The sequence below is a fragment of the Ranitomeya imitator genome, chromosome 1 (genome assembly GCF_032444005.1).
Source record: "Ranitomeya imitator isolate aRanImi1 chromosome 1, aRanImi1.pri, whole genome shotgun sequence".
NCBI lineage: Eukaryota > Metazoa > Chordata > Amphibia > Anura > Dendrobatidae > Ranitomeya > Ranitomeya imitator.
Window position 1 is genome coordinate 803742994 of NC_091282.1, and position 12811 is coordinate 803755804.

General features: G+C 46.0%; 1 protein-coding gene across 1 annotated transcript in view; it reads left to right on the top strand.

Annotated features, from left to right (window-relative positions):
- The window catches only part of ERO1A (endoplasmic reticulum oxidoreductase 1 alpha), a 65291-nt gene that overhangs the window by 27466 nt on the left and 25014 nt on the right, over positions 1-12811 (top strand). Inside the window, exon 7 of the mRNA XM_069738747.1 lies at positions 12454-12574. Within this exon, the coding sequence (XP_069594848.1) occupies positions 12454-12574 (121 nt within the window). The remainder of the gene's footprint in view (positions 1-12453; positions 12575-12811) is intronic.

A 12811-nucleotide genomic window follows, 5' to 3' on the forward strand; every position in this document is an offset into this window, starting at 1 on the left:
CGAGTACAATCAATGAGAAGAGTAATTAACAAAGAAATAGAGTAATCACTGTGCTAGTAAAAGGGGTCAAAGAACAACATCAAAGTTGTCGCCTAATATGCAACCATCTTGCAGTATGAGAAGCAAGTGGCAAAAATACTCAGGTTTATAAAAACACTTACTTAGGCCGTTTTGTAATTGGGTAAGGTCCCACTTTTGCCACTTGCTTCTCATACTGTAGTGGATGGTTGCATATTTGGTGACAACTTTGATGTTACCTTTGACCCCTTTTTCTCTTTCCACCATGACGGCACCACGGAGAGAGAGGGATCCGCCCTCAGGGACAGGAAACCTACAGGTGGAAAAGGCGGTACCTCTCTCCCACATCAGTTGATTTCCTGTCCCTGATGGGGAACCTACAGCACATACCTTAAGGAATCTTTGTGGGATGCCGGGGGGCCGATCAAGTACGGTTTCAGGCAGTGGGGCTCCCTGCCTCAGCTGAGTCGGTAGCATTTTCCCTGAAGCACCACCACCGGGGTCGGCGGACCTTGACGGTGAGTTGGGAGAGGCGGTGAAGGAGGAACAAGTCTGCCTCTAACGGAAAGAGGAAGGGAAAAAAAAAGAGGAATATCTTCCCCATAGTGGCGGCGGTCACTTGGAAGGGGTCCCCCATAGCAGCATGCGGCGCAGCATGAGGGTGTCGGGGGCCACCGCATTCATGCAGCACAGCTCCTCAGCCATACCGCACAGCGTGGGATGGCAGCGGCCTCGGTATGCACGAGCCGCGGGGGCCTCTGTACAAACCCGCAGATATGCGGGGCAGCGAGGGACACCGACATTCGCACACGCATTCCCCTAAAGAAACGAGCGGCGCAGGGCACTGCTGGGATCATAGTGCACAATGCGTGAAAACGTCATTTCCGCCAGCGGCACGGTGCATCACGGGAGTGATTGTGCTGTGCTTCCTGGTGGGAAAAAGGAAAAGTTATTTAACTCCCTGAAGGGGAATAGGAATGTCTGCAGTCACGATAAGTGACCATGAAACGCAAATCGTGCAGTAGGCAATGCAGCAGTCCCCTGAACAAATACAGATGCAGTGGCAGCAGCGCCAGCGTAAAGGGGATACCTCTTCCCAGCAGCAGTGGTTGCTCAGGGTCGCAGCGCAGCCGAAGCTCCACTAAAGTGGCACGGCCAGAAGTGGATCCAGTTGTGTAAATAACCCTTAGGCCTGAGACGGGGAAGAAATGCGTAGCCAAATCCAAGCACAGGGTACGTGCTATATGCACTGAGAGCTACCCTCTACATGGGAGGAAAAGCTCTGCGGCGCATGCATAGAGAAGACGATCCAGGAGGAATCCCCGACATATGCTTTAGACCTTAAAACTCTGATAAGAAGCCAGGTCGAAGATGCCCTTAAAGGGGTTAAGACCTTAAAGAAAAAAACGTAGGTCTATGCATAGATCCCCAGAATCTAGTACGAGTGAGTCAGAAAGTGAATTATCTGACTCTAGTAGATCGTCATCCTCCCAGTCTTCTTCATCATCCTCAGAAGGGGGGCGCAGCTGCTTCCCTATTGAAGAGACAGACGCCCTTGTGAAAGCTGTAAGGACAACTATGGGGCTAGTGGACGAACGTCCTAAAAAAACGGCTGAGGATATAATGTTCAGTGTCTAGAGCAAAAAAACGGAGAGCGTTCCTGATAAATAAGAAAATCCACTCACTAATGAAAAAAGCCAGATAAGAAGGTTCTCCTAACGCCTAAAAGAAAATATCCGTTTGACGATCCGGCCTGCTCCCTACGGAGTAAGGTGCCAAAGTTGGACGTGGTTATAGCAAAGGCCTCTAAAAAATTTGCACAAAACCTATACAGAAAAGAAATACCACCGTTATAAGGATATGAAATACTATGAATACTGAAAACAATAATATATACCCAAAAAAAGTATTCAAAAGAATAAAAATCTATTTTGATACATTGTCAATAAAATAAAATCGAATCATGATTCTACACAAAAACATGAAAAATGCTTATAAATAAATTATAAAAACCGCACAATGAACAATAATTTTATTAGAAATAAATTAAAAACAATTAATGTCCAATGAACCAATGTAGAAGGTCTACAATTAAAATTCAGTACCTTTCTAAACAATTCTTTCATGATAACGCCCCAAAAACCATCACACGCAATTTGGCACTTCAAGAAGAAATCTTGAATCTGATCGAGAAAGGGGTATTACAAGAAGTCCCCTACCAGGAGAGAGGTGAAGGCTTCTACTCCCCCTTCTTTCTTCGCAGAAAGATGGAACGTACAGGGCGATCATAAACCTAAAAAGACTAAACAAGTTCCTGGAGTTCCAACATTTCAAAATGGAAACAATGGGGCGTGGCTATGTAAGCCAAGAGAGAAGACGCACCTTTTGGAGGCTCCCATTATCCTGACCTGAATCCGGCCACTAATTCCCCTGAACTGCAGCCTGCACCGGCTGAGACGGTGCTTTGAGAGCTCGGGAGACCGGCGACTCCTCGGGCGGCGGCGGTGGAACGCTGGAGAGCCGGTATTTGTGGCGGCCTGGAAGAGCGGCAGAGTCCCTGAGCTGCGGCGGCCATCTTTGAGCGCGGCTCCGACGGGCGGGACGCAGTGCCGGCGGCGGCTGAAGCCGGGTGGATCCCCCGGGGAGCACGGCAGGCACTTACATACAGCGGGGACGCTGTGGAACATCGAGGAGCAGGAGACAGGTGCCGGGTCTGGAGCGGCGGGCGGGCCCTGGGAGACGGCGGCCATTACCATAGCGCACTCTCCAGCAGCAAGGAGAGAGGCGCTATATAGCAAGACTGCGGTGCATTCAGGAGGTGAGCTACCGGCCTGAAACACTAAAAGGGGCAGAGCGGTGTGCGCCCTGGAAAATTGGGCCCTGCACTCCCCTTATCAAAACCCCTGCTTGCACCATTACTTTGGAGGGATCGTTCCCCCTCCCTGCTGTTCTTCCTGGGGAACTGTGGCTGCTCTGGGACACGGTGCCTGGGCAAACCCCTAAGTTGATACATTTGCAGATATCTGAGACTTTTTGCTTGGTTTGCTGCCTCTCGGGGGTGCATCCCGGTGTTTGGCCCTGTCCGGTCTGCTAGTGGAGAATAGACTGCCATAATAATAACTCTGGTCCTTTGGTGGGGATCTTCTGCCAATCACTATGCATCATCCTAAAGGAGCGGGGGCTGCTGACAAGTTGAGGAAATATGCCAGAGAAGATGCCCCAGATAATACACGCTCTCTCAGAAATAATCCCACGCAGAGTCAACGCAAAAATCGTCTTTCTGACAGCAATGAGGAGGGAGAACAAAACGAACTGACTCTTAAACAAGCATCTGAGCAGTTGATGCAGGCTATATCTCTCACCAGGTCCTCTCTCACTGAGAAAATAGAAGACGTGCATACTGAAGTGGGCCGTCTGCGACAAGATATACAAACTATGAGAGGGCGTATTTCAGAGGTTGAAACAAGGGTGTCTCAGATAGAGGACACCATTGCCCCAATGGAGGCTAAGTTATCAAAGGCCACTGGCTCTGTGAATGCCTGGAAGCAAAAGGCAGATGACCTGGAAAACAGGCTGCGCCGTAATAATATCCGAATTATTGGCCTACCAGAACGCTCGGAGGGTCAGCAACCTGAACAATTTCTAGAGGACTGGCTTAAAACCTCCCTGGGAGACGGATTCTCCTCAACATTTTCTGTGGAAAGGGCCCATAGGGTCCCAACGAGACCTCTTCCTCCTGGAACTCCGCCCCGACCCTTTCTGGCACGTCTCCTTAACTGCAGAGACAGGGATGCAATTCTTCGCTTGGCAAGGCAGAAGGCCCCTATTAAATTCAATAATGCCACTATATCAATCTTCCCGGACTTCTCTATGGAACTTCAAAAGCAGCGAGTTCGATTTATGGAAGTCAAAAAGCAGCTCAGGGATAAAAACATCATTTACTCCATGCTTTATCCAGCTCGACTCCGTATTGTTCATGAAGGCTCCTCCCTGTTCTTCACTGACCCGGCGGAGGCGGTCGAATGGTTACGGTCATACAAGGGGCCTAGTACCCCGGACTCTTGAGTAGCTCTTTCTATCTGATGGCAACACAATCTAGAGCTCTCTATGTGGGTGCTGAGTTTGTCAACTATACCGGACGCTGATTCTAGTGAGGGTATCCCCTATTCTACTCAACTATAGGAGTGTAGGATTACACTCCTCCACTGTTCAAATGTTGTTTGGTTTGGTATTTTACACCAGTTTCAATTGTTTGTTATGTTTATTAGTCGCCAGTGATAACCTTATGCTCTGTATGATGTTCCTGATTCCCGCCCAGGCTGTGGTGTATATTATGCCTTTTCCCGAACGTAGATATGGGATCTGAGATTGTATGTATGACGTGGAACATACGGGGTATTAAGACTCCTCGAAAGAAAATTAAGGTATTTTCACAAATTAAAAGGTATCATCCACATATTGTAGCACTTGTGGAGACGCATTTGACCAGAGACACAGCTAAGTGTACTCAAAAGCCGTGGGTGCAATGGTCCCTTCACGCATTTCACACCAGTTACTCCAGAGGGGTCTCCCTGTTGGTACATAGGAATGTCAGGTGGGAGGCTAGAGAGTCACGACGCGATCCCGAAGGTCGCTTTGTTTTTGTTCATGCCTTTATTAATATGAAGGAATATGTGATATTATGTGTTTATAACCCACCCCCGGCCGGCATATCGGTTCTTCGCATGGCACTGGGTTTCTCCCTAAATTATCCTAATGCTAGTGTTATCTGTATGGGAGACTTTAATTTAGTCATGGATAATCTTAAAGACAGACTGAGACTAGACGGCGAGATGTCAAGGGGGCCCCTTTCTCAATCTCACTCTCAATTGGCATCATTTATGAACGGTAGCGGATGGTTAGACCTATGGAGAACACGTCACCCTGAGATAAAGGAATATACTTGTCACTCTTCAACTAGACAGTCTCTATCCCGTATAGATTACATATTTGGATCTAGCGACCTAGCGCTGTGGGTGAATAGTGTCGAACATGGTAACAGGGGGATATCAGATCACAGCCCAATTGTTCTCAAACTTAAATACGGTCAGTCAAATAATAATATACCTTGGAAATTGAATCCCTTCTGGCTGAAACTAATAGATGCTAGTGATAGAACGGTTGATCAGTTAAACTGCTTTGTCTCTACTCACCCAGACCCCTCGAATCTCAATCTGTTCTGGGACACTCTAAAGGCATACTTGAGGGGATGTCTGTCCTCTACAATCTCCTATATAAAGAGGGTGACGGCGGGGGAAGATGACGAGATTGAGCGACGGCTGAAGGACTCGGAAGCCGCCTATGTGGCCAATCAAACTAACGGCAACAGGGTGGAGTGGCTCACTTCCCAAAGATTATACACCCAAAATATAGACACTAAATCAAAACGTAAATTATTTTTTACCCGTCAGTCTTATTTTGAAATGGGGAATCAGGCCAGTAAACTCCTAGCTTTTTTGGTACGTCAGCATAACACCTCCAACACGGTACTACAGATTCGGACACTCGATGGTTCGTTGGTATCCTCCACCGAGGAAATTCTTCAAAGTTTTTGCAATTACTATAAGTCACTGTACAAATCGGGTAGCGGTCTTGGGGTCCCTGAATGTATAGACTATCTATCAGACATGACATTCCCCTTACTGAGCCCAACCCAGCAAGCTTTTATGGAAGCCGAGTTTACTCTGGAGGAGGTGGAACAGGCTATAATGGATATGGCCACCGGGAAGGCCCCTGGACCTGACGGGTTTCCCGTTGAGTTCTATAAAAAATATCGGGACCACCTGGCACCACTCTTATTGAAGGTGCTTCAGAATATATGGGAGGGAGAAATTATGCCTGAAACATTTTATGATGCAAATATCATTGTACTTAAGAAGGAGGGAAAGGACCCCTTGGAATGTGGATCATATCGCCCCATATCATTGGTGAACGTAGATTATAAAATCTTCACTAAAATATTGGCCACTAGACTAAATACAATCATATTAGATCTTATACACCCAGATCAAACAGGCTTTATGCCTGGGAAAAGTACCTCTATTAATATTCGGCGGGTCCAATCAGTGATTCAATATAGCTCCCTAGAATTGGATAATAACTGGGCTCTGGCATCCCTAGACACAGCTAAAGCGTTTGACTCCCTTGAATGGCCTTTTCTTTCTGCATGTCTGCAGAAATACGGTTTTGGAGATAAATTCATTAGAGGGATAGATACACTATATAGGAATCCTAGGGCACGGGTAATTGTGAATAATTCTATCTCTGATTCCTTTACTTTACATAGGGGAACCCGTCGGGGATGTCCTCTGTCCCCGGCCCTCTTTGCCCTCGCGATAGAAGCATTGGCAATACGCATAAGGTCTTCCACAGATATCAAGGGAATAAGTATTGCGGATCGTGTAGATACCATCGGTCTATATGCTGATGATATGATCATATTTATGGATAAAACAGAAGAAACACTACCGCGAGTAATAACGACTATAGATAATTTTAGCAAATTCTCTGGTCTCTATATCAATTGGGATAAGTCTGCTCTGATGCCTCTGTCTCATGCGCCGATGCCCCGTCTCGAAAATCTCTCGTCACTACCTGTAGTCTCCAATTTCAAATATCTAGGAATACATATGTCTCAATATAGTCAGCTGGACCTACGACTTAATATTTATCCACTATTGGACCTGGCCAAATCTAAATTCATAGCTTGGAGCAAACTCCCTCTCTCCGTTGCAGGTCGCATTAATTTAGTTAAGATGATATTGCTCCCCAAATTTAATTATTGTCTACAACATAGTGCTGTGCCAATACCCAAATCTTTCTTTGCAAACTTAAACTCCCTGACCACGTCCTTTATATGGGGGAAGACTAGACCCAAACTCAAGCTATCTACTCTACAGAGACCGGCAAGGGGGGGAGGGGCAGCCTTACCAGACTTTTATCTATATTATCTTGCTGGGCAGGCTAGGGCGATAAGCAAATGGATGCCTAGCAACTCCCTACCTAATTCAGAAAGCCATATAATCCATTCTGCCCGTATTGACTGTCCACTGGGTTTTTTGGAAATGGAGAAAGTCAGTGCTCCCCGTTTGCTGCCATTGCTTCGACAAGCGAGATTAATATGGAGACAAATTAAAAAAGTTATTAAATATACAGATATAATAGCCGAAATGCCACTGTGGTATAATAGTTATTTTCCAGAATTACTAAATCACCCATCTACTGAGTTCTGGATCTCATGTGGTGTTCTCTCGGTAGGTAATTTGTATAACCAGGATGTTTTTGTGTCCTTTGAGCAATTGCGGGATACCTGCAATATCCCAAGATCTCAATTCTTCCGTTATTTACAGCTGAGGTCAGCTTTCCAGTCACATATGCGAAATGCAGGTGCAAGTCGAGCAATTTCATCTTTACCCCTTATAGGCATTCTCAAATCACAGGGTCCTCAGGGGCTCATTTCCTCTTTATACACATACCTATTATCCGTGGGAGATGGGCTCACTATTAACACCTTAAAAAAGAAATGGGAGGGACTCCTTCCCGATACACTGGGAGAGGAGTGGGAAGATATTTTGGAATCTCCAACTAAAGTTTCTCCCTCAGTTAACAATAGGATGACCCAGCTATATATTACATATCAGACTTATCTGACTCCGACACGACTTTTTAAAATGGGCCGCCTTCAGACGTCAGACTGCTTACGGTGTCACGCACATGATGCGGATTTTACCCACATGATATGGCGGTGCCCGGTAATCCTTCATTATTGGAAAGAAGTCACGACATTGTTAACGTCTTTATTGTTAATCCCTGTCCCACTTGAACCATTGACTTGCCTATTTGGGGTGTGGGATACAGAGACCTGGGATCACCATACTGGGATTTTCCTTCGAGAAACGCTCTTCTTAGCACGAAAGGTACTGGCATTAAGGTGGATGGGTGGCTCCTCCCCGTCTCTCAGAGCTTGGATTGACCTGGTGAACTCGGTTATCCCATATGAAAGAACACTGTACCATAATAGAGGATGTCCAGGTAAATTCGAAAAAATTTGGGGTAGATGGAACTCATCTCATCATACTCTGTAGTCTGCGTGGATTAGATATATGCACGGGGAGGAGGGCATGGGGTTTGGGGACATCGTTGCAGAGCAAACTTGAATCTGTTTTCTTTTGGCGACTTATTACTAAAGGTTAAAGTTGTTTAAGTTGTATAGTAGGTATTTTGTAGGTATTAGTGATTCAACATGCACAGTCTATTGCCTCTGAACTTTGGATGCGATGATGTTTGTAATCATTTGTATCTGATGGTATGTTTAATAATGATAAATGTAATATGTGCAATGTTTGTCTATTCTGAAATTAATAAACGAATTTAAAAAAAAAAATGGAAACAATAAAATCTTGTGTAAAGATGCTTTTTCCATCGTGTTTCATGACTGTATTAGACTTAACAGACACATACTACCATGTGCCCATTCACAGAGACCACCGGAAATACCTCAGAATAGTGGTGGCAATCCAGGGGGAGGTAAAACATTACCAGTTCAGAGCACTCCCCTTCAGGTTAGCCATTGCACTAAGAGTATTTACAAAGATAATGTCAGAAGTAATGGTCCACATAAGGGAACAAAACCTAATAGTCCCTTATCTGGACGATCTCTTGGTAATAGGTGTCTCCTCCCACCACTGCAAACAGTTGGATACGGTCATGAGAGCTCTAACGAGTATAGGATGGATGCTGAATATACCCAAATCCAGAGTTGTTCCAAGTCAGGTACAGGAGTACTTTGGGATAATCCTAGACTTGATCAAACAGAAATGCTACCTTCCACAGGGGAAGATCCAAAAAATGACAAATGGTGTTACAAATGACAGATTCCCCGGTAACTACTCTGAGAAAGGCACTGTCCCTGCTGGGATCTATGACAGCCTGCATCCTGGCAGTGCAGTGGGCACAATGCTATACCCGGGACCTGCAGTGGGAAATACTAGACGCAGGTGTTTCTCTACACGGGAATTTAGACTGGCAATTAAACATCTCGTCAACGACTGTACACTCCCTAGCATGGTGGGCGGACCCAATCAATTTAACCAAGGGAGTTCCTTGGGTATTACCGGCAGCAAAAACCTTAACCACGGACGCAAGTCCTTGGGGGTGGGGGGCACATCTAGGCAATCAGCCCAAGTGCCCTGGACTTAAAAGCAAAAATTAACCTCCTCGAACATGAAGGAGTTACTGGCAGTAAAACTAGCTCTCGTTCACTTTCTAGATTTTCTTCGCTCCCAACATGTAAGGGTCTTCTCAGACAACCAGGTAGTGGTAGCATATCTAAGCTGTATCTGGGATGTGCAATAAAGACAATTAACTTCACCTTGCAACCAATTTGAGTGCCAAGTTTATTGTATACATTAAACAACCAGGGGGGCACCAGGTCTCGAGCATTGATGGAGGTAACCCAGTCCATCTTTCGTCTAGCAGAGCACAATCTAGGGTCTCTGACAGCCCTCCACATAAAAGGCTCAGAGAACCGAACTGCGGATTTTCAACGTCAAACACGTCTAAAACAAGGGGAGTGGGAATTAAACCAGTCAGTATTCTACCAGATTGTAAAACTCTGGGTTCGACCCGAAATAGACTTATTTGCGAACAGTCGGAATAGGAAAATAGAAACCTTCTGCTCAATCGATCCCTGGGGAGGCCCAGTAGCTCTAGATGCTTTCACGATACCCTGGAATTATCATCTCGCTTATGCTTTCCCACCAATAACCCTCAACCCCTTTAGTATTGAAGAAAATACGGGAGGACAAAGCAATGGTAATACGTAATGGCTCCTTTCTGGCCTCTGAGAATATGGTTCTCTTGGCTGAGAAGGATGTCTGTTTCAGACCCCTGGGTTCTATCGGACACTCCAGATCTTTTATCCCAGGGACCAGTGTATCACCCACACACAAAAAATTTACACATGACCGCTTGGCTTTTGAGAGGGAACTCCTAAGCAGTAGGGGTTTCTCATCAAACTTGGTATCCACTCTACTACAGAGTAGAAAATTGGTAACCACTAAAGCATACGGGAAGGTATGAATAAAATTAATTTGTCCGATTCTGACCCAACTGGAGAAATCCCAATAGACAAAATCCTTGAGTTTCTACAGAAAGGGTTAGAAAAGGGATTAGCCACCAGCACCTTGAAAGTACAGGTAGTGGCCTTGGGAGCATTGTACAACCATGATTTAAGGTACCTTCACACATAACGATATTGTTAACGATATCGTTGCATTTTGTGACGTAGCAACGATATCGTTAATGAAATCGTTGTGTGACAGCGACCAACGATCAGGCCCCTGCTGTGCTGTCGTTGGTCGCTGAAGAAAGTCCAGAACTTTATTTCGTCGCTGGATCTCCCGCGGACATCGCTGGATCGGCGTGTGTGACACCGATCCAGCGATGTCTTCACTGGTAACCAGGGTAAACATCGGGTAACTAAGCGCAGGGCCGCGCTTAGTAACCCGATGTTTACCCTGGTTACCATCCTAAAAGTAAAAAAACAAACAGTACATACTTACCTACCGCTGTCTGTCCCCGGCGCTGTGCTCTGCACTCCTCCTGTACTGGCTGTGAGCGTCGGTCAGCCGGAAAGCAGAGCGGTGACGTCACCGCTCTGCTTTCCGGCCGCTGTGCTCACACGGACAGTACAGGAGGAGTGCAGAGAAGCAGAGCGCCGGGGACAGACAGCGGTAGGTAAGTATGTACTGTTTGTTTTTTTTACTTTTACGATGGTAACCAGGGTAAACATCGGGTTACTAAGCGCGGCCCTGCGCTTAGTTACCCGATGTTTACCCTGGTTACCGGCATCGTTGGTCGCTGGAGAGCGGTCTGTGTGACAGCTCTCCAGCGACCAAACAGCGACGCTGCAGCGATCCGGATCGTTGTCGGTATCGCTGCAGCGTCGCTTAATGTGAAGGGGCCTTTAGTCAAAAATCGCTGGATTATGAGATTCATTAGAGCCTCAAGTAAATCCAAACCTATCCCTCTCCATACTTACTCCTCCCTGGGACCTAAGTCTTGTACTAAATGCGCTAACTAAAACCCCCTTTGAACCCCTGTCTGGGGTTCCTTTAAAAATCTTATCCCTGAAGACCTCCCTTCTTGTAGCCTTAACATCTGCCCGCTGTGTTAGTGATACATAAGCTTTATCGGCGTACCCACCCTTCACTCAAATACTTGAAGATAGAGTAATTCTTAGCACGGACCCAGCTTACCTCCCCAAAGTCTCGTCAGTTTTATAGGACTCAGGAGATCTCCTTGCCCTCCTTCTGTCCCAGTCCCAAGAATAAAAGGGAAGAAGTACTGCATACTTTAGATGTAAAAAGATGCCTGGTCCCATATCTGACAGCCACAAGAGTGTAGGAAGGATAGGGCTCTGTTTGTCTGCTTCCAGGGTCCACGAAAGGGACAAAAAGCATCGAAGGCCACACTGGCGAGATGGATAAGAGAAGCCATCACCCAATCCTACTCCTCTTGTGGGGCGGCCATCCCGGAGGACATAAGAGCCCATTCAACCAGAGCAGTGGCATCATCCTGGTTGGAGAGAGCCAGCGTTTCAATACACCAGATATGTAGAGCTGCCACCTGGTCTTCTCCCTCTACATTTTTCAAACATTACCGCCTAGACTTGACCTCTTCTTCAGATCTCACCTTTGGGAAAAGGGTTCTGGAGGCAGTGGTCCCCCCCTAATGTACAATCTTTGTAATTCTCTCCGTGATGCCGTCATGGGGGAAAGAGAAAATCGTAGTTACTTACCGATGACTGTATTCCTGATCCCATGACAGCACCCGTACATTCCCGCCCTTTCACACACAGGTGTGCACACTAGAGCGAGTTGGTTATTAGTATTTACTCACGTGGTGGTGATTACTCTGTTTCTTGGTTAATTTTTGTATGCTACTCAGACAGGATTAGACACAGAACCCGTCACGTCACCAGCAGCTTCATCCCCCTTTGGTTTACACCTGTGAGTGCCAGTGTGCCTTTTTCACTTCCTCGAGAAGAGTAATTGCCTATTCAGTCAGTCAGTCAGTCAGTCCTGCCTAGACTGCGGCCATACTGGTGAATACCTAATCAGGGTGCCACATGAAGATCCCCCACCCTGGGACACGAGGGTATCATTAACTCAAAATTGAAAATAAAGATTCCACAACAGCCACAAGATGGATTTCATCACCAGGTATCATTGTAATCAGTATAACGGCGCCGACCTGACACTGTCTGTAGTTACTGTGCACAATCCTGCTGAAGGGAGCACTTTAAATGCCTATTAAGTTGCAAGGCGTTGCAATCTAATATAAAGTGATTGTAGATGACTGGCTACATGTTTTTGTTTTTTTTTTCTTGTTCAGATGAGGAGTCACCGGATGCAGAGTACGTCGACTTACTAATTAACCCTGAACGTTACACGGGTTACAAGGGATCTGACGCCTGGAAGATCTGGAACAGTATCTACGAAGAAAACTGTTTCAAGTAAGTGAAAAAAAAAATCAACTGCTCCATGGTGTTTTTTTTTCCTCTCCTTCTGTTCATGCTATCACAAAGACTTTTGTGTATTCCAACACAGCCCATGCAAGTAGACCAAGATAAGGGAACTGTTTGGTGTGCTCTCCTCTTAACAAATCTCCTTGTTTGTCTATTCAGCCAAGCATAACAGTATGTGTCCTCCAGGACCATCCAAATCAAATATCACAAGTAATGAACATTCGG